We start from the raw sequence: 26,515 nt of genomic DNA, 5'->3' as shown, positions 1-26,515 counted from the left end.
AAGCTAGCATGCTAAAATGCTAACCATTAGCACAAGCCAAGTGCCATGCAAAAAGTTAGCATGCTAGAGGTTAACATGTGTCAAGTATCAAATTGATATTTAATTCTATAATATATTAGCTTAAAAAAGATAGCATACGAATATGCTAACAGTTAAGCATTTTATTATGGTTAAGCGAATTTTTCGTCAAGTACCAGAATATGTAAACACATATAAATGAATGTAACGGAGGTAAAAACAAGCTAACGCGCTAATGTATAAAATGCTAACTATTTACGACAATATTGGGCTCGGAACCTGTGATTGTGTTGACTATAATAGAAATCGAAACCGGCAGCTGAGCGCAAAATAACGTATCTGAGATATACGAAGATTTTACAGTTCTTAGGAAAATGAAAGTAGCAAACACCTCTACCGTGTAGCATGTTAGCGTCTGCCTGTCGTGATGCAAAGTGCCAATGTTGCACATTCTGTGACCACCAACACTCACTTGAGTAACTCAATTATTGATTCCTTCAATGCTAGCGGGAGCTGGCGAAGGAAAACAAATACGTGTGTGTGTGTGAGTGTGTGTGTGTGTGTGTGTTTGTGTGTGTATATTTACTTTTGTGTTATGTCAGCTAACAAACAAACCCCCCTCCTCACTACTCCTGTTTCCATTCTTTCTGTCTTCCCGGTGAGGACGCCAGCACTTGAGCCCCTGGATAGTCAGCATTTTTTTTTCTTTCATTTTTGTTTGTGTGTGTTGTTCCCCCCCCCCTTCTCCCTTATATAGTGGGAAAAGTACAGAGGGTCACTTCATTAGGTACATCTGAGTTCCAATCCAAAGAGCTTTAGGAATAGTTGTAATATCAAATTATACACATGTTTAATTTATTACAATTATATAATACAAACTAAAAATATTTGAAAATATTTGTAAAATAAATAATTATTTAAAAAAAAAAAAAATTAGAGTGCAGGTGACCTAATAAAGTGGCCATTGTAGGTGTAGATTAGCCGCCATATTTGTTAGTTTAATTAGCTAGCGAGCATCATCCCATGCCACATGTTGTGCTGCTTGTGTCTGCACTTCTTCACACACGATCAAGTTAAAGGGACTCACAAGGCGACACCGGTGCGTATATGTTTGTGTACATAGTGCTGCCGTTTGTTGGAGCATGTATGTTGTGTTTTTATTCGTCTAAACAGCTCAATTTAGTGTTAGTTTAACACAGACAGGGTGATACTACAAGTCCCAGAATGCATTGCGACAATCGGTTAGCCTTCCTCGTTTTGCTAATTAACTTTTTGTGTTGTTTTTAGCTCGTTTGAGGCGACTTTAGTTGGTCATTTTTATGACACGAATAATGGCGGTGCATTGTGCCGATGGGGAAAAACGTCTTGCTCCGTTTTTTGTTGTTTAAATTGGCTTGCGAAGTTGCTAACTAGCGCTAGCTTTGGCTAGCCTCTAGGCTAGCCGTTTTTAGGCACCACATTAAAGCAGTACATCAAGTTATTGATGTTTATTTTAGATATACTACACTAATGTGTTTAGAGATGTTTTTTGTGTGTGTTTCCATTTTCAAAGCATTGTTTTATTAGTGTTACATTATGTTGGTGGAAAATGCAAATGCATAATATTTCAAAGACCTTGGCAAACAATTTCCAATGGTACTTGAACCATTGTGATTATCCAAATATTAAGGGAGCTACACATATTTGTAGTTAAAGAATCAGTCTCTTTTTTTTGTCCTGAATTATCCTATAAGACAGTGTTTTTCAACCTTTTTTGAGCCAAGGCGCATTTTTTTCATTGAAAATAACTAGAGGCACACCAACAACAGAAATCATTAAAAAACGAAACTCAGTTGACAGTAAAAAGTCGTTGTCGCATTTGTTGGATATGACTTTAAACCATAACCAAACATGCATCGATATAGCTCTTGTCTCAAAGTAGGTGATTCACAACTGATCGATACAGCGTTCGCATTACTGAAGACGCCGCACCGATCCGCCTCTCGATCTCACGATCCACTCTTCCCTCACTCGTGAACAAGACTCCGAGGTACTTGAACTCCTCCACTTGGGGCAAGATCTCCTCCCCAACCCGGAGATGGCACTCCACCCTTTTCCGGGCGAGAACCATGGACCTTGGAGGTGCTGATTGCCATCCCAGTCGCTTCACACTCGGCTGCGAACCGATCCAGTGAGAGCTGAAGATCTTGGCCAGATGAAGCCATCAGGACCACGGCATCTGCTAAAAGCAGAGGCCTAATCCTGCAGCCACCAAACCAGATACCCTCAACGCCCTAACTGCGCCTAGAAATTCTATCCATAAAAGTTACGAACAGAATCTGTGACAAAGGGCAGCCTTAGCGGAGTCCAACCCTCACTGGAAACGGGTCAGACTTACTGAAAGCTCTGACACTGATCAGACAGTCCGTTACCCCATACTCTCTGAGCACTCCCCACAGGACTTCCCGGGGTACACGGTCGAATGCCTTCTCCAAGTCCACAAAACACATGTAGACTGGTTGGGCAAACTCCCATGCACCCTCAAGGACCCTGCCGAGAGTATAGAGCTGGTCCACAGTTCCACGACCAGGAGGAAAACCACACTGTTCCTCCTGAATCCGAGGTTCGACTATCCGGCGTAGCCTCCTCTCCAGTACACCTGAATAGACCTTACCGGGAAGGCTGAGGATTATTATTATTACATATATGTAATAATTGTGAAAAATATAGGCAATTTTAAAACACGTTTGTGCTGTTAAACCACTAATAGTAACACAAGCACAAAAAACATGTTTCTAATGCTCAGATTGACTTCATATTTCAGAATTATAAGGACAGAACAGTATACAAACCTCCTAAAACTCTAAAAATAAGAGATTAAAACCTACCTTAGGGTACAATTTTGTATCATTTTGAGATTTCAAATTTTGTTTGTTGATTTTTTTGCACTTTCCAAAATGAGGTTCGGAATTTTCACAGTCGATTATTTTCCAAACTATAACTTTTTTCCCAAGCTTTGAACCCTGTGGCCGGTACAAAGGTGCAGCTGATTGATTAATTGATTGAGACTTTTATTAGTAGGTTGCACATATTCCGTACAATTGACCACTAAATGGTAACACCCGAATAAGTTTTTCAACTTGTTTAAGTCGGGGTCCACTTAAATTGATTCCTAACCCATTTATTTTTCTTTGCTAACGGCCATAATATTTTGTATACAACAAACGAACATAGTGGTAACACTGACACAGAGGCTGAAAAGTTGCGTTATTGTTTGTTCTATGGCGCCATCTTTTGGACGATTTCGTTCACTGCAGGTGCTGCGGGTTGAAAGTCTACCGTATTTCCTTCTGTTTTCTGCATTGAACCGGAAGTACAAGTGCCGTTGCGTCTCCTAGCCCAGTGTTTTTCAACCACTGTGCCGCGGCACACTAGTGTACCGTGAGATATTGTCTGGTTGTGCCGTGGGAGATTATGTAATTTCACCTAATTGGGTTAAAAATATTTTTTGCAAACCAGTAATTATAATCCGCAAATGTGCCGTTGTTAAGTGTCTGTGCTGTCTAGAGATTGGCAGAGTAACCGTGTAATACTCTTCCATATCAGTAGGTGGCAGCAGGTAGCTAATTGCTTTGTAGATGTCAGGAACATGGTTTGTCGTGATCACAATATGCAGGCGACAGCGGGAGGCAGGGTGCAGGTATAAAGGTATCTAATGCTTAAACCAAAAATAAACAAAAGGCGAGTGCCGCTAAGAAAAGGCATTGAAGCTTAGGGATGGCTATACAAAACGAAGCTAGAAGTGATCTGGCTGCAAAGTAAACAAAAACAGAATGCTGTACGACAGCAAAGACTTACAGCGTGTGGAGCAGCAGACGGCGTCCACAAAGTACATCCGTACATGACAATTAACAACAAAATAGGAGCGCAAGACAAGAACTAAAACACTACACACAGAAAAACACCAAAAAACTCCAAATAAGTCAGGGGGTGATGTGACAGGTGGTGACAGTACACATACTTTGAGACAAGAGCTATATTGATGCATGCTTGGTTATGGTTTGAATTCAAATCCAACAATTGCGAGTACAACTTTTTATTGTCAATATCAGCTGCTGAATTTAATTTTTTAATGTTTTCTGCTCGTGGTGTGCCTCGAGATGTTTTCAATGAAAAAAAATGTGCCTTGGCTCAGAAAAGTTTGAAAAACACTGTCCGAGCCATCCATAGCTTCACTACTCGTACAGATTCGTCATTCATCACGCCAAGCAACGTTTGTATATTTTACAGTATAACTAAAACAATTCATACTTACTAAACTGTCACGTTGGATAGTAGTGTTTTCATACATATTTGAGCGTGTTATCGTAATGTAATCACGCTAGCGTCGTTAGCATTAGCTAATATGCTGACACGTTTACAAGTGTTAGTATTATGAAATTAAAATGTTTTTTTTGTATTATTTCAGACACATCCATAGGATCTAAATGATCACAGTTATTAGACCTCCTAAGTTCAAACATTTTTATGTGCTATATGATGCCTCTTCATCACACAGTGATGATCGAATCAAAAGACGTTGACGCTGCTACACAACAGTGTAATTGATGTTTACTCGGCGCTGATAAAACCTCGTTATCTCACTTTGATATTTCCATCGTGTAACGTGAGACACCTCCCCCCCACACACACACACCTCCACCTCCTCCACTCAGTTACGTATCCTTACAGGAAAATGGCGGTAAAAGCCCTCTTCTTTCTCCCGTCCCGGCGTCCATTAAGCAATCAGGTATGGACGGGAGGGTGGGGGGGCGGGGGGGATTGGCGCGAGACAAATTGCGTTTAGGACCTTTTGAGATGTGCATGCAATATTGTTGCTCTTCTTTTCCATTGTAAGGGGTCAGAGGTCACCCCTGCAATATAATTAATATTCATGACAACATGCACAATATTAGTACTACTACAACTCATTAGGGTTGCGCAGTAGAGACCAAAAAATATAAATTTGGCCAACGATAAAGCTTTTATATACCGTACATATCGTGGCAATGCATGTTGATGACACATTCTAGCTGTGTGCCGCAACGAACGCCCCCTCAACGCAATGCCGCATTCTTTCTAGTGGCTAACGTCCCTCCACATTGCAAAGAGGAAACATTTTCTGCTCTTATTTTCAACATTCAAGTAATTTTCAATAAAAGTAATGTAACCAACTTTTTACCAGTAGATTTACCTGCTACTTTTACTGTTTTTTTTAAAACATAAAATAAACATCACCTTTTTTGGAATCGTGTCTATCATTCACAATCCTTATGTTAAGTTAAAGTACCCATGATTGTCACACACACACATTAGGTGTGGCGAAATTATTCCCTGCATTTGACCCATCACCCTTGATCAACCCCCTGGGAGGTGAGGGGAGCAGTGAGCAGCAGCGGTGGCCACGCTCGGGAATCGTTTTTGGTGATTTAACCCCCAATTCCAACCATTGATGCTGAGTGCCAAGCAGGGAGGTAATGGTTCCCATTTTTATAGTCTTTGGTATGACTCGGCCGGGGTTTGAACTCACGACCTACCGATCTTAAGACCAGAACACCTATGTTTTTTATTTTTTTATGCATTCTAAATCGTAAATAAATGATAGCAAAAGTCAGCTAACAATGGAACTAATAGGACTCACTCTATTCCACCTATGAAGCGCTCTAAAAACCTCCATCGACGTTTTATATACATGCTGTGTGTATATGGTATATGTAATGTAATAACAGGCACATTCCCAATAACATGTAATTAGAGATGTCCGATAATGGCTTTTTTGCCGATATCCGATATTCCGATATTGTCCAACTCTTAATTACCGATTCCGATATCAACCGATACCGATATATACAGTCGTGGAATTAACACATTATTATGCCTCATTTTGTTGTGATGCCCCGCTGGATGCATTAAACAATGTAACAAGGTTTTCCAAAATAAATCAACTCAAGTTATGGAAAAAAATGCCAACATGGCACTGCCATATTTATTATTGAAGTCACAAAGTGCATTATTTTTTTTTAACATGCCTCAAAACAGCAGCTTGGAATATGGGACATGCTCTCCCTGAGAGAGCATGAGGAGGTTGAGGTGGGCGGGGTTGTGGTTGTGGGGGGACAAGGGGGGTAGCGGGGGGTGTATATTGTAGCGTCCCGGAAGAGTTAGTGCTGGAAGGGGTTCTGGATATTTGTTCTGTTGTGTTTATGTTGTGTTACGGTGCGGATGTTCTCCCGAATTGTGTTTGTCATTCTTGTTTGGTGTGGGTTCACAGTGTGGCGCATATTTGTAACAGTGTTAAAGTTGTTTATACGTCCACCCTCAGTGTGACCTGTATGGCTGTTGATCAAGTATGTCTTGCATTCACTTGTGTGTGTGAAAAGCCGTAGATATTATGTGACTGGGCCGGCACGCAAAGAAAGTGCCTTTAGGGTTGATTGGCGCTTTGTACCTCCCCCTACGTTCGTGTACACAGCGGCGTTTTAAAAAGCCATGCATTTTACTTTTTAAAACTGATACAGATAATTTTGAAACCGATACCGATAATTTCTGATATCACATTTTAAAGCATTTATCGGCAGTCCGATATTATCGGACATCCCTACATGTAATATTTACGTATTTTCACAGACACATCACAACGGTTACTATTTCCTTCAACAACTACATTACTAATTACTAATACCTACTCAGTGGCCTTGTGGTTAGAGTGTCCGCCCTGAGATCGGTAGGTTGTGAGTTCAAACCCCGGCCGAGTCATACCAAAGCCTATAAAAATGGGACCCATTACCTCCCTGCTTGGCACTCAGCATCAAAGGTTGGAATTGGGGGTTAAATCACCAAAAATGATTCCCGGGCGCGGCCACCGCTGCTGCCCACTGCTCCCCTCACCTCCCAGGGGGTGATCAAGGGTGATGGGTCAAATGCAGAGAATAATTTCGCCACACCTAGTGTGTGTGTGTGACAATCATTGGTACTTTAACTTTAACTTTAACTAATCATGGCGGACTTCATGAGAGACAACAAAGACTACTTTTGGTCAAATGATGATCCAGAAACTTCTATTTTTGAACCTGAATTTAAGCAGGATGACAAGTTTTAGAAGCTGAGTGCTGAACAGATCCAACTTTAATAAAACACTAGTAGCATTATTGCTAAGTGCTCAACAAGAATGACGAATTATGAACATAATAAAACAATCACTTACTGTACAATGTCTGCTCTCATTGGGATGTCGTCGTATGGATGAAGATGAAATTGACCAATTATTCGGTTTATGGCCACAATCTTCCACTATCCCAGTGTTTTTCAACCTTTTTTAGCCAAGGTCCATTTTTTGCGTTGAAAAACTGCGGAGGCACACCAACAGCAGAAATCATTAAAAAACGAAACTCAGTTGACAGTAAAAAGTTGTTGTCGCAATTGTTGGTTATGACTTTAAAGCATAACCAAGCATGCATCACTATAGCTCTTGTCTCAAAGTAGGTGTACTGTCACCACCTGTCACATCACGTCCTGAGTTTGTTGGTGTTTTCCTGTGTGTAGTGTTTTACTTCTTGTCTTGCGCTCCTATTTTGGTGTTTTTTTCTCTTTTTTTGGTATTTTCCTGTAGCAGTTTCATGTCTTCCTTTTGAGTGATATTTCCCGCATCTACTTTGTTTTAGCAATCAAGAATATTTCAGTTGTTTTTATCCTTCTTTGTGGGGACATTGTTGATTGTCATGTCATGTTCGGGTGTACATTGTGGACGCCATCTTTGCTCCACAGTAAGTCTTTGCTGTCGTCCAGCATTCTGTTTTTGTTTACTTTGTAGCCAGTTCAGTTTCACTTTCGTTCTGCATATCCTTCCCTAAGCTTCAATGCCTTTTCTTAGGGGCACTCACCTTTTGTTTATTTTTGGTTTAAGCATTAGATACCTTTTTAGCTGCACGCTGCCTCCCGCTGTTCCCGACATCTACAAAGCAATTAGCTACCGGCTGCCACCTACTGATATGGAAGAGTATTACACGGTTACTCTGCTGAGCTCTAGACAGTACAGACACTCAACAACAACAGATTGCAGACTATAATTACTGGTTTGCAAAAAATATTTTTAACCCAAAGAGGTGAAATTAGATAATCTCCCACGGTACAACAGACTGTATCTCACGGTACACTGTGCCACGGCACAGTGGTTGAAAAAAACTGGACTATCCAAGCGAGAGGCATGATTTATAATCTGGAATTAACTTTTACCAACTCAGAAGCGATGTTAATATAGCAGCATAAGCTAGTTAGCGCTGTGATCATGGCGCCACTAAAAAAATAGCCCGTCTGCTTTAGCACTTATAATAACAATATTGCTATTACTTGGTTGATATTCAGGTCACAAGATGTAAATTGGGTATTGTTGGCAGTTTTTGGAAGTTTTCATAGGGCTTTATAGGCGAAATTTAATACTCCCATCAGCTGCATTGTTAGCCACCTCTTACTTGCCATATTTTACAACTTACAATACATAAAAGAAAAACAATTATTGTCTTAAATACGGAATGTGAATGATGGGCAAAATTCTCCCCAAAAAGTGCAGTATCCCTTTAAGAAACACTAAAGTAAATAAAAATAAATTGTGGTAATCAGTAACAGTTTTATTTTTAGGTCAAACATCGTGAAATGATTATGAAATCAATCAATTCAGAGGAAAAAAAATCATCAATATATGGTGATTACACCATTTTGCTAGGAGTTGTATGTCGCGATTTTAGGCCGTATTGCCCATCCCTATAATACTAATGAGAAAAACGTCCTGGTCAGCATATTTGGTGAAGTGGATGATGCCGACTGGCAGACTGGCGTGTCCCGCCTGCGCTTCCTGTTGCGTACGCGCACGCATCCATTCATGTACTGATGAACATAGTCACGTATTGATTGTAGAAAGCAGACTCGTCGTCTCAGCGGGAATTCCCACACCACTTAACGCTCCTTACTGGTTGATAGGGAGCACTGCAATTAACCGACTTAGACATTGCACTTTTGCACACGTCAAACTTAAACACTACTCTTGTTTGCCTTTTCCAAGGAATGTTCCGGCATGGAGAACGTGGGTTTGTTGATACTTTGTTTTCCAGTTTGTGTTGACCCGTGACTCAGACAGGAACCAACCAATGAGAGTTCTGCAGAATTGTAACTACTGTAGATTTGAATTTATACTTTTAATAATCAACTATAAGTAATTTACTGCATGAAAGACAGTAAATTACCCTGTTTTTTAAACTCTTATTTCTTATATTGAATTATTTAAAGATATGGATGGGATTGTTTTCAACTTATTTTAGTGGATCTCCACGTATTGGCGATTTGGAATTTAAAATCACGCAAACACTAAGATCTTTTGTAAAATATATATATATGTATATATATATATATATATATATATATATATATATGTATTGTAGAGGTTTCCCTCTTGTGGTGGGTTCTCCTGACGCCGACAGATCTTCGTGAGGTAGACAGGTTGAGTCAAGTCTTTTATTGACAGTATGGTTTGCCTTCCAGTTGTATATATCTCAGACTTTTCAGTCCGGCGTGTCTCTGCTTTTCGTGTCTCTGTCCCTGGCTCCAACTCCAACCACGTGTCTCGGTCCGGCTGCTGCTAATAAAGGCGACAGGTGATTAGATAACCACCCCCAGCTGGGCAATCTACTCACCTGCCGCTGGCTTCGAGGCCGGTCCTTACACACCCCACTTCGCGGCATGCCCGCAGACCACGCCCCCCTCCACATATATATATATGTATACACTACCGTTCAAAAGTTTGGGGTCACATTAAAATGTCCTTATTTTTCAATGAAGATAACTTTAAACTAGTCTTAACTTTAAAGAAGTACACTCTATACATTGCTAATGTGGTAAATGACTATTCTAGCTGCAAATGTCTGGTTTTTGGTGCAATATCTACATAGGTGTATAGAGGCCCATTTCCAGCAACTATCACTCCAGTGTTCTAATGGTACAATGTGTTTGCTCATTGGCTCAGACGGCTAATTGATGATTAGAAAACCCTTGTGCAATCATGTTCACACATCTGAAAACAGTTTAGCTCGTTACAGAAGCTACAAAACTGACCTTCCTTTGAGCAGATTGAGTTTCTGGAGCATCACATTTGTGGGGTCAATTAAACGCTCAAAATGGCCAGAAAAAGAGAACTTTCATCTGAAACTCGACAGTCTATTCTTGTTCTTAGAAAGGTCCCCACATCTGCGGTCCTCTCCAAAGTTTGTCATTGTCATCCCATTGGGTTGAGTTTTTCCTTGCCCTGATGTGGGATCTGAACCGAGGATGTCGTTGTGGCTTGTGCAGCCCTTTGAGACACTTGTGATTTAGGGTTATATAAATAAACATTGATTGATTGATTGATTAATTGATAAATCAGACCTGGGGAAATTAAGGCTTTTAATTAATTAAAGCTTTTCAATCTGGCCCGCCGGACATTCCCAAATAATTTTTTTAGATCTTTAAGATGGTAACTGAAGCCGCCATTATGATGTGCAGTGATGTTTTCAAATGACTGTAAGTCTTGAACTATACAAAGTATTTCAATGGTTGGAACCTGCGCTTATGCATGATATACTCGTTACTATGGTAATCTAATTAGTTGCTATGGTAGCTCAGACAGCAGCTCAGACGAGGCACCAAGCAGTGTGTATAGGGTGTGTTTCCACAGAGTGTTTCCAGAGTGGCCAGCCTGAAATGCGAGTGTCGGGGACAGACGCGGAAGGAGATTTTTACAACAAAGTTCTAAAGCTTAGTGATATATCAGATTGTAGGTGGGGTTTTTCTTCCTTCGCGTTCATATTTCGCTGTGTTTGTTGCATTTTTGTTGCGTTTCGCTTGATTTTAAAATATGTCGATGAAGAGGGGTTGCGACGTTCATATGTCAGTGTTTCCCACACATTCATTTATTTGTGGCGGCCCGCCACGAAAGAATTAAGGCCGCCAAAACAATTTTTTTTTTTTTTTTTTTTAAATTAAAAATTTTTTTTTTTTTTTTTACATTTTTTTTTTTTTGTGTCCTGTCGAGCTTCTCAGGCAAATCATATAGTTGATTTAGATGCCCATATCGGCTGTTCAGATTTACTTTACAAAAGAGAAGTGTAGGATCAAGATTTTTGGAGCTCTTTGTTCAGTGGATCAGATGTTTGATGAAGCTTTGTGTCTATTTACCACCACTACTGTTTTCTGTTTATTTGTTACTGACTGTGGCAGGACACCTCTGCCTCTGTTTCACTTTATGTTGCTGGTAAATAATATTTTTGTAGTAGTAGGCTAAAGTTAAATTATTTAGTATGCACTAATTAAAGGGGCAGAGCTTTAAGAGACATTTTAGCTTTTATATTTTTATAAGATATATTTTTTGTAAGAACCACAATTAATAAATATATTTCAGTGAATAACTTATTGTTCAAATCTGTATATAAATATGTACATAAAGTATTGTAAATATATTGTAAAATGGATGGATGGATAGATGGATGGACGTTTAAAACAAAACTGTTATTATTAATTAGTAAGTATACATTTTTTGAGCCTTTTTAGAGAAAATCATATTGTAGTAAATTATGCAAATTACTCGATGATGTCATGGTGACCACGGCCATTGCCACGCCCATAGCCACGCCCCCACCGCCACAGGTATCTTGGCAGTTTATGGGAAACACTGTATGTTGTCAATATTCAGTGTTTTATCGTTCATAGTTAATATTGTAAATCCCCCATTCTTTATTTTCATGTACATTCTGGGTGTCTCATTCAGTTGAAAATTTAAAATTCCATTCCCTTTTTTATGGCGGTCTGTCATAACGTTTTTAGCATTCAATCAGACATTATTGTAAGGTTTTGTATTAGTGTTCCTAAAAATAGATATACCGGCCCCCAGACACATTTTTTTCTCAAAATTTGGCCCCCAGGTCTAAATAATTGCCCATGCCTGCTAGTGTATATCAACCCACATGGGACTAAATCAGGTAAAAACACAATACGGGCCAATCTTCTTGTTAGACTTGTGATGTCTCACGGGCCATAGTTTGGACATCCCTGGTTTAAAATTAAGAGTTTGAGGTCTGAGGAACAAGTTTGTGTTAGTCAGTGGTGTGTGCTGCAGGAGCTATACAAAGTTAGCGATCAGGTTTCGTTTTCTACAGAGTTTGGTGAATAAATGCCTGTCAGAAGTTATTTCATGTCAATTTTGTCCCGTTAAAATCTCATTTGATCCACCTTTTTGTAGAAGTTCACGCTGCTAATTTTGGTCAGTTTGTCAACGAGCTGGTCCGTTGTCCAACATGTGTTGGTGTTTTTGTCTGCAGCTTTTATCAGTGAAGGCCACAGCTTCATGGCTAGTGTCCCAATGAAAAGAATAAACAATCACATCAGCCTTGTCCCCGCGCCGCAAACTTGTCATCTGGTCGCTGACAGCCGCACTGCAACAGCAATCCAACAAAAACTTTCCACTGGCCGAGTGTGAACGTAAATGCTCTTACACCAACGTTCATGCATTATTGTCGGGGAGAGGAGCGACCTCGTGTCTGCTTGAAATGAGTTGAAAAAAGAAAGGATGCTGCGTGCACTAAGCAGGATGATCATGTGGTTATTGCTGCAAAATCGTGCACAAATTGATGTGAGCACTGAAATGAAGCTCTCAGCCGCTGTCTCAGTGTTTACGTTACCACGAGAGCGCCACAAAGCTGACGAGCGTTAATCTACCACAATTTATGCCGTGTTTTCTTCTGGCGTCGTCCTCAACCTCAAGTGGCCATTACTTACTTCTGCTGGACGGAGGCGCTGCGACCCACTTGAACAAACTTTGAACACCATTTGTTTATTGTTGTCCTGCTTGTGTTCCAGTTTCGTGCTGGTGTTTGGCTGCTTGCTGCTGTCCGTCTTCTCCACCATCCAAGAACACCAGGAGGTCGCCAACCAAGGCCTCTTCATCCTGGTAAACACACACACACACACACACACACACACACACACACACACACACACACACACACACACACACACACACACACACACACACACACACACACACACACACACACATACTGGTTATCATTTGGAATGGGGACCAAGTTTTTGATCATCACTTGTGGGGACCAGGCCTGGCCCTAACCAATCTGGCGCCCTAGGCAAGATTTTAGGTGCCCCCCCCCCACACATCGGCAGTGAAGTGTATATACTCACAAGAAACCGAATAGCTTTGTCTTTGACCTTTTTTTTTTACTTAAAGAAAGCAAATTAACATATTATATGAGAATGTTATGTTATGATTATCTTTAACCGAATCACAGCAGTGCTCAAATTAAAAAACAGCATTCCCTCTCATGTGATATTGCTTAATTAACATTAATGATGTGCACTTTAACAACTAGGCTTACAACTATACCTAATATATAAAGGGGTGGAAAAGTGACTATTACCTGCAGGGCAACCATTAGCTAACCAGAAGGCAATAACAATGTAAACAAAAAACACCTGCTTAAAAGATCTAATACAAATGTCCCTGAGGAATGTAAGGTGGGAGTACTGTAATTACCTAACGTTACATTATTATAGTCCATAACAATTTAGCCCCCTCCACAATATTAACCCGACGTTAAAACAGAACTAGCTATTTATTGATTAGCAATTGCCGAATCATGTAACATTAGCTTAATGCTAAAAAGCCAGGTTACTATCATATTCTGTAACAGACAAATAATTTCATGTAGGCTAACGTTACCTACCTGCTACCTCTGTCTTTTTCTCGTTTCTCCTCTTCTTTTCTCTTTTTTCTTCCCTGGTCACCTGACAGTTTTGGCCGTTTTGACATCTTGTGTTGATTTTTTGATGTGGTAAGAGTCACGATACGGGAAGGGAGGGGCGCACCGTGCGGGGGGATGGAGGAGGGGCGTAATGTTGTAACAAATAATATTTCTATTAAATAGGCTTTACTTTGCATTTTAATTAACGTGGGATTATTTTTTGTATTTAGAAATAATAGTACCAACTTTTTTTTTTTTTTCCCCCCCAACATTTGTGGCACTGGCGTGGCGCCCCCTGATGGACGGCGCCCTTAGCATTTGCCTATACGGCCTATGCCACGGGCCGGCCCTGGTGGGCACCACCCTTTCTACAGGTTGTGGAAAATTAAAAAAAAAGACGTAAAATGGCCACTGGCCAGTTAGCTCATACACGTCTTTAAATCTCTGGATTGATGAAGTAATGTGCTGATCATTCTTACTGGGGACCCTGAGGAAAAAGAGTTCATATGGTTCATGGGGACCAAATTTAAATCATTTTGCATAATTCACACAAATTTGTACGTGACTATTGTGGACCATTAAAAAAAATAAAAAAATAAATAAATAGAAAATTAAAAAAAGTTCAAATTAAAAGCCTACTGAAACCCACCTACTGAAACCCACTACTACCGACCACGCAGTCTGATAGTTTATATATCAATGATGAAATCTTAACATTGCAACACATGCCAATACGGCCGGGTTAACTTATAAAGTGCAATTTTAAATTTCCCGCTAAACTTCCGGTTGGAAACGTCTATGTATGATGACGTATGCGCGTGACGTCACGACGGCAATGGAAGTATTGGTACCCAATGTGTCACAATACAAACTGCTCTGTTTTCATCGAACAATTCCACAGTATTCTGGACATCTGTGTTGGTGAATCTTTTGCAATTTGTTTAATGAACAATGGAGATTGCAAAGAAGAAAGTTGTAGTTGGGATCGGTGTATTAGCGGCTGGCTGTAGCAACACAACAAAGAGGACTTACTTGGATAGCAGACATCTGTGATCGGGTGAAGTCCTTCGTCGCGCCGTCGATCGCTGGAACGCAGGTGAGCACGGGTGTTGATGAGCAGATGAGGGCTGGCTGGCGTAGGTGGAGCGCTAATGTTTTTATCATAGCTCTGTGAGGTCCGGTTGCTAAGTTGCTAAGTTAGCTTCAGCGTCGTTAGGAACAGCATTGTTAAGCTTTGCCAGGCTGAGAATTATTAACCGTGTAGTTACATGTCCATGGTTTAATAGTATTGTTGATCTTCTGTCTATCCTTCCAGTCAGGGATTTATTTATTTTGTTTCTATCTGCATTTGAGCCAGATGCTATCACGTTAGCTCAGTAGCTAAAGAGCTTTGCCGATGTGTTGTCGTGGAGATCAAAGTCACTGTGAATGTCCATTTCGCGTTCTCGACTCTCATTTTCAAGAGGATATAGTATCCGGGGTGGTTTAAAATACAAATCCGTGATCCACAATAGAAAAAGGAGAGTGTGTGGAATCCAATGAGACCTTGTACCTAAGTTACGGTCAGAGCGAAAAAAGATACACCCTGCACTGCCTCTCTAGTCCTTCACTCTAACGTTCCTCATCCACAAATCTTTCATCCTCGCTCAAATTAATGGGGTAATCGTCGCTTTCTCGGTCCGAATATCTCTCGCTCCATTGTAAACAACGGGGAATTGTGAGGAATCCTTCCTCCTGTGACGTCACGCTAATTCCGGTATAGGCAAGGCTTTTTTTTAATCAGCGACCAAAAGTTGCGAACTTTATCGTCGTCGTTCTATACTAAATCCTTTCAGCAAAAATATGGCAATATCGCAAAATGATCAAGTATGACACATAGAATGGATCTGCTATCCCCGTTTAAATAAAAAAAAATCATTTCAGTAGGCCTTTAAATATGATCCTCAGAATACAGCACTACAGCTGTCCTCTTATAGGAAGTTTCACCACTTAAATGTTAAAGCAAATCCTGCATCTTCTGTGACATTACTGAAAACTGCTATTTAGCTAGGGGTATAACGGTACGTGTATTTGTATTGAACCGTTTCGGTACGGGGGTTTCGGTTCGGTTCGAAAGTGTACCGAACGAGTTTCCACACGGACATATCAAGTAGCGTAGCGCACGTTGTGTAAACAATGCACACCGAGGCACAACACACGGCATACTAGCAACGACCGGGCTACGACAACATATAAAAGCCAGAGCTGGAAGACCCTCTTGCCTCGTTAAGATCTCCCGTTTGGGAACACTTCGGCTGCGCGGTGCGGAGGACGGAGGTTTGCCGACATTGTTCAGCAGCGGTAAGGCATGCTTCTGCCAACACGTCAAACATGCTAACCCATTTGAAGCGTCACCACCCCCAAGTGAACATCGCTTCAACAAAGATAAAGACGAGCAAACAGCTCCCACCTCTTACTGCCAAGTTAGCCAGGCTGGGGTGGGGGGAGAAAAGTTAATCTGAGGCTGAGTTGACTTGAAACTGTTTAATGCTGCACTTTTTATGTGTAGAAGAAAAGTTATGTCATTTTATTTAATCTGAGCAACAACTTTAAGCAGTTTAATGTTGATTAACGTGGACCCCGACTTAAACAAGTTGAAAAACTTATTCAGGTGTTACCATTTAGTGGTCAATTGTATGGAATATGTACTGTACTGTGCAATCTACTAATAAAAGTCTCAATCAATCAATCAATCAAAAAAAGCACTTTATATGTAGAAAAGTTTTGTTAAGAAACCATTCTGAGCCTTATCTTATTTAGTTTTTATTTTATATATGTTGACCACATTAACCCTGGCAATGGACCCTGTTATGTTATGCCATTGTTTACAAATTTGGTAAATAAATAACCAAAAAATTTATATTTTGTTGTTTTCTTACTGTACCGAAAATTAACCGAACCGTGACCTCTAAACCGAGGTACGTACCGAACCGAAATTTTTGGGTACCGTTACACCCCTATATTTAGCAGTAATGAATTTGTCTGCAACTCCAACTACCATATATAGAAGGATGGAAAATTCTGAATCTCAATCATACTTTAAGGTTATATAATGTTTTATAATCATGCTGTGTGAAAATGTCATCCTAAGGAACACTAAACCAGATTTTGTTTTTGGAAAAATATGTTAGTTTGAACTAAGGATGGATACCATACAGAATCACAGTACTATTAATGCCAGGATAACAAATGTTTCACTTTTGAAGAAAATTAATTTTCTCTTTTACCAATATTTGAAACACGTAAACAAAGTAACCCAAATTTCCCTGTTGTGGGATCAATAAAGGATTATCTTATCTTACCTTAAACCACAGAAATAAAATACAAACTCATTTAAACTTTTATTTTTACTTTTTATTTTTAACAACATTGAACATAAAGAACATAAAAAACTGTTCTACTTAACCAGTCTTGCTGATTATCTCTTAATCTACTATTTTACTACAGTATTTTTCGGAGTATAAGTCGCTCCGGAGTATAAATCGCATCGGCCGAAAATGCACAATAAAGAAGGAAAAAACATATATAAGTCCCACTGGAGTATAAGTCACATTTTTTGGGGAAATGTATTTGATAAAAGCCAACACCAAGAATAGACATTTGAAAGGCAATTTAAAATAAATAAAGAATAGTGAACAACAGGCTGAGTAAGTGTACGTTATATGAGGCATAAATAACCAACTGAGAACATATAGAACATGCTATACGTTTACCAAACAATCTGTCACTCCTAATCGCTAAATCCCATGAAATCTTATACGTCTAGTCTCTTACGTGAATGAGCTAAACAATATTATTTGATATTTTACGCTAATGTGTTAATAATTTCACACATAAGTCGCTCCTGAGTATAAGTCGCACCCCCGGCCAAAAAATGAAAAAAACTTCGACTTATAGTCCGAAAAATACGGTATTTTAAAAATCACTTAGGCATCTTCAGAATGGATCTGACTATCATTTAAAAAGGTTTCCCTTTAGGGCACCTGTTTTTTTGTCCCCATACCGTCAGAGGTAAACAGAGTGATGTCCCCATTAAGTAAGCATTGCCAGAACACACACACGCACACACACACACACACACACACACACGCACAAATACACACACACACACACACACACACACACACACACACACACACACACACACACACACACACACACACACACACACACACACACACACACACACACACACACACACACACACACAATGGGCCACATACGGCCTGCCCAAGCTTTTTATTTGGCCCGCCAAACATTGCCCAAAAAGGCTTGAGGAAACCATCAAACTAGGGTTGATCATATATGCAGTACTCCAGCCGCCCCGCAGGGGGCAACAGCGAGGCATATGTGTCACAGTGGGGTGAGTAAAAGAAGACTACTAATTCAACCCTAAAAAAAAATCGAAATAAATTGCAAACATCTGACTTTTACAACGACCGGACAACAAAGTATGAATGTTCTGCCCTGAGCAAGTGATCGAGTCATGGTTTTCTGACACATTGATCCAGACAAGAATGGTAAAAATCCCAGCGTGTAAGTTTCATCACAAACTTTTGTCAAACATTTGTAATTACATATTGTGCATAAAATATTAAGTTTGAATTTGTTGACTTCGTGATGTCTTTTGTATTTGTGGTCGTGTTGTATTTTTTGTCTGAGAGTAACTCTGGCGATCAAAGCTCGTTTTAACACATGCAGCTCTAAATTTGACCAGCAGAGCGTGACAACACTACACCTTAGGTTCAATTGTGATAAGTCACATATATTGTGTGCATATTGTGTAATTTCTATGTGTGTAAACATTTGTATTTTCTTGTGTCAATATATTCACACGTAACACTATTTTATTTATGCAAAATACACAATGGACATTGTTTATGTAAAATATACAATGAATGTTTATGTTTAGTTTATGTTTATATTTACAGTCTTACGCACCTAAATGACGGAAGAAGCGTAAAGAAATAAAAATGAGGAAAAATAATTCTGCAAAAGAAGGAACATCAGTCCTCAACAAAACTTCTAGAGCTTCTGTTTCTTCATGCTGTTAACTAGCTGCACACGCTGGAAAATGAGTAGCGAGGACAGAATAATTAATTTAATGACAGTGCAGTGTGAAAGCCGATGTAGTTTGTTATTCATTTGTTATTGTTCTGTGTTTTTAAATGTGTCCTTATCGACAGTCTATTCTCGATTTTAAAACAAATCTCAATTCAAAATCAATACTTTTTAATAACATTGGGTGCCAGTTCTATGATTAACTACATTCCTCCATAAAATAGAGTTTTGATACATTTTTATATTCCTTAAAAGAAAACTGGTTATGTTTACAATCCAAATATATACTATCTGTTTATCATCAAATTTTTCTTAAAATCAAATTTATTTTTTTTAATCGATTAAGAATCATTCCGAATAAGAATCACGATTCATTAAAAAAAATAAAAAAAATTTGACACCCCTATTATGTAATCATTAATTTGAAACCCTAAAGCTTACCTGTCGGTACTTTTCTTAAAAAATAATAAAAAAAGATTCTTTACTGACTTGAAGACTTTGCTTTTTAGGCAGATAAATCAAATACATAAAACATATGTGGCCCTTATTTTCTCTTAACACAATTAAATACTTCCAAATTCAATAAAGTATTACTATTATTTGCATTTATCTATTTAAATGAATGAATATGCTGTTTTATTGTAACCTCATTTCTATGGGTGAATGTGTAGTTTTTTACAGCAGCAAGGTGCTGCATTCAATGTAACGTGCTTAAAAAGTGCTTGAATCTGACCTTAAAAGACGCTTGCACCATAACAAACGCACACATTAACGCACACCAGCAGAGTATTGTTGGATGCCAGAGTCGCCGACTAAGCAACGTGGGGGATTCAGGTGCTGTTGAGTGTGCAGGAAATCACAGACATGATCCACTAATCCTAATAGCCATCCCATCATAATCTGTGCTCTGGCCTCTTTAGTGAATGGTTAATGGACTCGCTGCTTTCTCCGCGCTAACCTCAAGGAGCCTTCGCCTCCTCCTCATCCTCATCCCCTCGCGGCCCACCTTGCGCTCTCCATTCAGCGCCGCCTTTCACCATCAATCAGGAGGACATTAAAACGCCAATTAGCCACCGAAAAGCTTTATTTATGTGACTGACACGTCCCAAGAACACAGTAAAGTATTTCCACAATGTATTTACATTAGGGCCTAAAATATATAACCGTGGTTCATTGATTTTTGTTGCAAAATATGACAACGTCAGCGTGTAAATATGACATATTAACGCGCTAAACTTGCTCCAGTTACATTTCAATATTTTGTATTATTTTGCTCTTCTTAGAGACGGGTACCTTGCACATTTGAACCGATACGGTACTAATTCCAGGTACCTGGGAATCGATACTCGTACTCAGCGTTGCTAAGTTTTGTGTGTGTTCTAGGGCTGCAACTAACAACTAATTTGATAATCGATTCTCCTGTCGATTATTACTTCGATTAATCGATTAATAATCGGATAAAAGAGACAAACTACATTTCTATCCTTTCCAGTATTTTATTGAAAAAAAAACAGCATACTGGCACCATACTTATTTTGATTATTGTTTCTCAGCTGTTTGTAAATGTTGCAGTTTATAAATAAAGGTTAATAAAAAAATTTTTATAAAAAAAAATAAAAAATTAGCCTCTGCGGATGCACATAGATTAAATTAATTGGCAACTATTTTTATAATCGATTTTAATCGATTAGTTGTTGCAGCCCTAGTTAATGTGGTAATTGTTTAATAATGACACCTAAATGTTTTTTAATGTAATATTTAACTGTTAGGTTTACTGTCCATTTGTTATATCTTGTTGTCTTACACTTCTGAGTCTCATTTGCAAGTATTACACAGTAGATTTTGCATACTGTTGCAATTTCAAGACATTAGATGGCAGTAGTGAATATACTACAGATGGGTACCAAATCCGTCCGAATCTCGCCAGTCTTACCAGGCACCGATTCACGTAAAATCCAACGGTGCCATGTTTCGGTTCCTGGGTTGCGTGTACTCTTCACACTTCGACACTTGGCGAACACTCCAGCAGCACTGAGTGCGCACTTAGCCAGACTACATCTTCATCATGTTGCAATTTTCAATGCCAACAAAGAAATTGACTGAAAAAAACGCTTCAATGTAAGTAAAGTAAGGCTTCAGTTTTCCAAAAATATGCTAGCTTGATGCTAACATACATTGGCTTTGCTACTGACATGCTACTAATTAGCATAAGCAAGTTTAAGTGGAGATTTCAACACCTTTAAATGTGTTAATGAAAATTACAACTAAGATGCATGTCACAGTCAAATAGCTGGTGTGTGTCAGGCTTGGTCAAAAGATAGGACTCAGATGCAGAGTAGGGATTAATTCGTCAGGCTTTTATTTTGGAAGCTTCCTTTCACCTCCAGAGTCAGGGCAATTCAATATAGGCTATACAGTGTTTCCCATAAACTGCCAAGATACCTGTGGCGGTGGGGGCGTGGCTATGGGCGTGGTCACAATGACATCGAATAATTTGCATAATTTACTACAATGATATGATTTTCTCTAAAAAGGCTCAACAAATGTATACTTACTAATTAATAATAACAGTTTTGTTTTAAACAATCATCCATCCATCCATTTTAAAATATAATTACAACACTTTATGTACATATTTATATACAGATTTGAACAATAAGTTATTCACTGAAATATATTTATTAATTGTGGTTCTTACAAAAAATATATCTTATAAAATATAAAAGCTAAAATGTCTCAAAGCTCTGCCCCTTTAATTAGTGCATACTAAATAATTTAACTTTAGCCTACTACTACAACCATATTATTTACCAGCAACATAAAGTGAAACAGAGGCAGAGGTGTCCTGCCACAGTCAGTAACAAATAAACAGAAAACAGTAGTGGTGGTAGATAGACACAGAGCTTCATCAAACATCTGATCCACTGAACAAAGAGCTCCAAAAATCTTGAACTTTAGACTGCCATCAGTTTTACTCGCTATACTTAACCATGTGTTTCCTACTGCCTGCAGACTTTGCACCCTTTGTTATATACACATGTTGTGTTTCTAATATAAATACATTTAATAAAGTCAAATACAAATAAGGCAACAAGAGAAGTATCCTACACTTCTCTTTTGTAAAGTAAATCTGAACAGCCGATATGGGCATCTACATCAACTATATGATTTGCCTGAGAAGCTGGACAGGACAAAAAGAAATAAAAAAATGTTTTTTTAATTTTTATTTCATTTGTGGCGGACGTAATTCTGTCGTGGCGGGCCGCCACAAATAAATGAATGTGTGGGAAACACTGCTATAACTACACTAGTCGGCGAAAAAGGTTCCACAAAAAGGAACAACCGAAAATCACTCCGAAAGGAGGAAAACACAAAAACAATAACGAGCTATACTTGGCGCCGTATATTCTATGAAATTTATTATAAACAAAAAAACGCTCCAACATGAGGGAGAAACAATGGCTATGAAACTTCTACACGGTCTCTAATCTAAAAAAAAGGTTAACAAAAAATGTCACTCAAAAAATTGAGGAAAAGGAAGAACTGTAAAAAAAAACAACCTGAAAACTCACCACTTTGGCAGTAAAACTAAATAACACAAAATCACTCTGCTGAGGAGGAGAAAAAGAAAACTGAAAATATCAACGAAGGAATTCAGGATCAAGATATTCAAACACGAGACGAGGCAAGACATGGACAGGATGCTAGAGAGGCACGAATAAACGAGACAATCTGGCACAGAACAAAGGGAGGCGTGGGCTTATAAGACACATGAGGGTAAAGGGGAACAGGTGGAAACAATCAAGGATCAGGGATGACGTCAGACTGATGACACAAAAGGAAGGGCGATGTTGGTGCGGTCGCCGATTGGGAACATTCCAAAAGGATCGTTTTTAAATATCTCCGCAATGCCTCCACGCTTTGATTTTTCACATTTTCAACAGGAGTTACCAATTGGGAAGAAAAGTTGGTTTTGCATGATAGGCCCCTTAACTCTAAAGCAGTGGTTCTTAACCTGGGTTCGATCGAACCCTAGGGGTTCGGTGAGTCAGGCTCAGGGGTTCGGCGGAGGTCAAAACACACCCGACTCATCGTGTAAATACAAACTTCTCCCTATCGGCGTATTACGGATACAGCAACAGCAGAAGTCAGACTGATTTGCAGGTCTGTGATTTGTTGTGAGTTTATGCACTGTCTTGGTTTTGTTCTTTGAACAAGGTGATGTTCATGCACGGTTCATTTTGTGCACTAGTAAAAAAACATGGTAACACTTTAGTATGGGGAACATATTCACCATTAATTAATTGCTTATTAACATGCAAATTAGTAACATATTGGCTCTTAACTAGTCATTATTAAGTACTTATTAAGGCCTTATTCGGCATGGCCTTATTATAACCCTAACCCCCTAACCCTAACCAAATAACTCTAAATTAAGTCTTTGTTACTTAGAATATACTAAAGTGTTACCAAAAACATATAACTTTGTCTTGAATTTGAAAAAAAACATTTTATTTTTCACTAAAGAAGGGTTCGGTGAATGCGCATATGAAACTGGTGGGGTTTGGTACCTCCAACAAGGTTTAGAACCACTGCTCTAAAGGCTTATTTGCCACATCCGTGGACAGCACCCTTTAGCTCTTATTTCCAAAATTGTGTACACTACTGAATTGGAGTCTTATGGCCGCTTATGTGGACACTTATACTGCCATCTGGTGGTGTCAGAAGAGTATAACATACAATGGAATTTGGGGGAAAAAAGTGTAAAAATAAGTCACTAAACATGAAGTACACGTTTGTGTACTTATGGACTAAGTACATCATATCAAAGGATGATTCTTAGTTTTTATTCTAATTAGGGTCCAATAAGCCCAAATAGCAAAGAGAAATAAAAAAAGCATGTAAACAAACAGCTTGGGCCTTAAGAGGTTAAGATGGTTGGATCAATAAAATGTTGGACAAAGTTTGGATTTTATTTCATACCCGTCTTTGACCGAGGGTCTTAATTGTGTGACAGGAGTTCGTGATGATCGTGGTTTTCGGGCTGGAATACTTCATCAGGATCTGGGCGGCGGGATGCTGTTGCCGATACCGCGGCTGGCAGGGGCGGCTGAGGTTCGCCCGGAAGCCCTTCTGCATCATCGGTCAGAACTCCTCGCCAGGAACCTTCTCGCAGTCCTCATCCACGTCTTCACGGGCTCCCTTGTCTCTCCCGACAGACTTCATCGTGTTCGTGGCGTCGCTGGCGGTGATCGCGGCGGGCACGCAGGGCAACATCTTCGCCACCTCGGCCCTGCGCAGCATGCGCTTCCTGCAGATCCTGCGCATGGTGCGCATGGACCGGCGAGGAGGCACCTGGAAGCTGCTGGGCTCTGTGGTCTACGCTCACAGCAAGGTCTGTTAGTTCACAGGGCAGCACGCTAATGTTAGCTAGCGGTGTGGGAACGCCAGAGGAAAAGCTTAGTAAGAATTCCTAATGACCTAGAAAGCTGCTTTGGTACGTGATCACATGTTCTGGTGCCTTCTAAGGCCAGAGTGCACTTCGGCTGCACATTTAGCGGCCGCCGTTTGTGCTGACTTACCCGCCGTGATGATGATTATGATGGCCGTGCACCTTAGCCCCGGAAAGCTGCAAAACGATGACGGGGGCATTTATTTTGTCTATAATGATGATGATAATTTGGGATTAAGATGCCGCTGACGCTTGTGATGGATGTTTCCTCCCCAGGAGCTGATTACAGCGTGGTACATCGGCTTCCTGGTGCTCATCTTCGCCTCCTTCCTGGTCTATGTGGCCGAGAAGGACAACACCGACTTCAGCAACTACGCAGACTCCCTCTGGTGGGGGATTGTGAGTACTGCATGCGCACGCTCACGCACCAGCAGACGCGTTCCATTTTGTCGTGGTGATCGTTGTTAAAGATGATATTTACACACGCAATCAAAAGTCATCAGGAATTCCTCCAGTACAGGCGCTATTTCTGAAACGCTGAACATAATCAAGAGGTAATAAAAGGTCCTTCACTTGATTTATCCTCTTGAAAATGTAATTAGTTTTTATACAACCTGTCATGTGCAACGATGTGGGCAAATAATGGGGGAAGAGTGGGGGCAGACAATAAAAAAATAAAATAAAATAAAAAGTACAGTATTTTTAATGTATTTTATTAGAGATGTCCGATAATGGCTTTTTTGCTGATATCCGATATTCCGATATTGTCCGACTATTAATTACCGATACCGATACATACAGTCGTGGAATTAACACAATATGCCTAATTTTGTTGTGATGCCCCGCTGGATGCATTAAACAATGTAACAAGGTTTTCCAAAATAAATCAACTCAAGTTATGGAAAAAAATGCCAACATGGCACTGCCATATTTATTATTGAAGTCACAAAGTGCATCATTTTTTTTTAACATGCCTCAAAACAGCAGCTTGGAATTTGGGACATGCTCTCCCTGAGAGAGCATGAGGAGGTTGGGGTGGGCGGGGTTGGGGGGAGGGGGGTGGGGTAGGGGGCAGCGGGGGGTGTATATTGTAGTGTCCCGGAAGAGTTAGTGCTGCAAGGGGTTGTGGGTATTTGTTCTGTTGTGTTACGGTGCGGATATTCTCCCGAAATGTTTGTCATTCTTGTTTGGTGTGGGTTCACAGTGTGGCGCTTATTTGTAACAGTGTTAAAGTTGTTTATACGGCCACCCTCAGTGTGACCTGTGTGGCTGTTGACCAAGTATGTTTTGCATTCACTTGTGTGTGTGAAAAGCCGTAGATATTATGTGAATGGACCGGCACGCAAAGGCAGTGCCTTTAAGGTTTATTGGCGCTCTGTACTTCTTCCTACGTCTGTGTACCACTCCGTACAGCGGCGTTTTAAAAAGTCATAAATTTAACCGATACCGATAATTTCCGATATTACATTTTAAAGCATTTATCGGCCGTCCGATATTATCGGACATCTCTATATTTTATTTTGTTTGTTTTTATCATTTTTATTTGTTAAAATTTCAAAGAAAAAACACAATTTAGGAAAAATGGGACGCTAAAATATTTACACTCATGTGTTATATTCTTGATTACCGTATACTATAGAGCGCACCAGTATACAAGCCGCACCCACTAAATTTCAGAAAAAAAGTATACGTTGTGAAAAAAGTTATTCACACAGAAATATTTAGTAAATGTTTATTTACATACCTAATTGTTTCCAAACAGTGTCTTTAACAAGGATTAAAAAAACAGAAGTAATCGTCATGGACCCACTAGCTGCGGAAGCTAGCTCTCCAATCAGCTAAACAGACTCAATAACTCCACGGTGACGTTTTGGTGAATTTACTGAGGAATTTGCAATTGCAAGTTAATAATACTAACTCAGACACTCGTAAACGTGTTAATATATTCGCTAATGCTAACGGCCTCCTGTGTCATTTACATTACAATAGCACGTATAAATATGCATAAAAACACTCCTACAGACATTTTAAATTTTCCTGAGGGAACTCTCCTGAAGGAATCAATAAAGTACTATCTATCTATCTATCTATCTATCTATCTATCTATCTATCTATCTATCTATCTATCTATCTATCTATCTATCTATCTATC

General features: G+C 39.5%; 1 protein-coding gene across 3 annotated transcripts in view; it reads left to right on the top strand.

Annotated features, from left to right (window-relative positions):
• Positions 1–26,515, top strand: part of LOC133650246 (potassium voltage-gated channel subfamily KQT member 4) — a 133,293-nt gene that overhangs the window by 73,876 nt on the left and 32,902 nt on the right. For all 3 annotated transcript variants that reach the window (XM_062047261.1, XM_062047259.1, XM_062047258.1), the window contains exons 2-5: positions 12,913–13,003; positions 23,929–24,055; positions 24,131–24,306; positions 24,640–24,762. In XM_062047261.1, coding sequence (XP_061903245.1) covers positions 12,913–13,003; positions 23,929–24,055; positions 24,131–24,306; positions 24,640–24,762 — 517 coding nt within the window. The remainder of the gene's footprint in view (positions 1–12,912; positions 13,004–23,928; positions 24,056–24,130; positions 24,307–24,639; positions 24,763–26,515) is intronic.

This window comes from Entelurus aequoreus, linkage group LG05, assembly GCF_033978785.1.
Source record: "Entelurus aequoreus isolate RoL-2023_Sb linkage group LG05, RoL_Eaeq_v1.1, whole genome shotgun sequence".
NCBI lineage: Eukaryota > Metazoa > Chordata > Actinopteri > Syngnathiformes > Syngnathidae > Entelurus > Entelurus aequoreus.
This window is presented reverse-complemented; position numbering and strand designations above follow the sequence as displayed.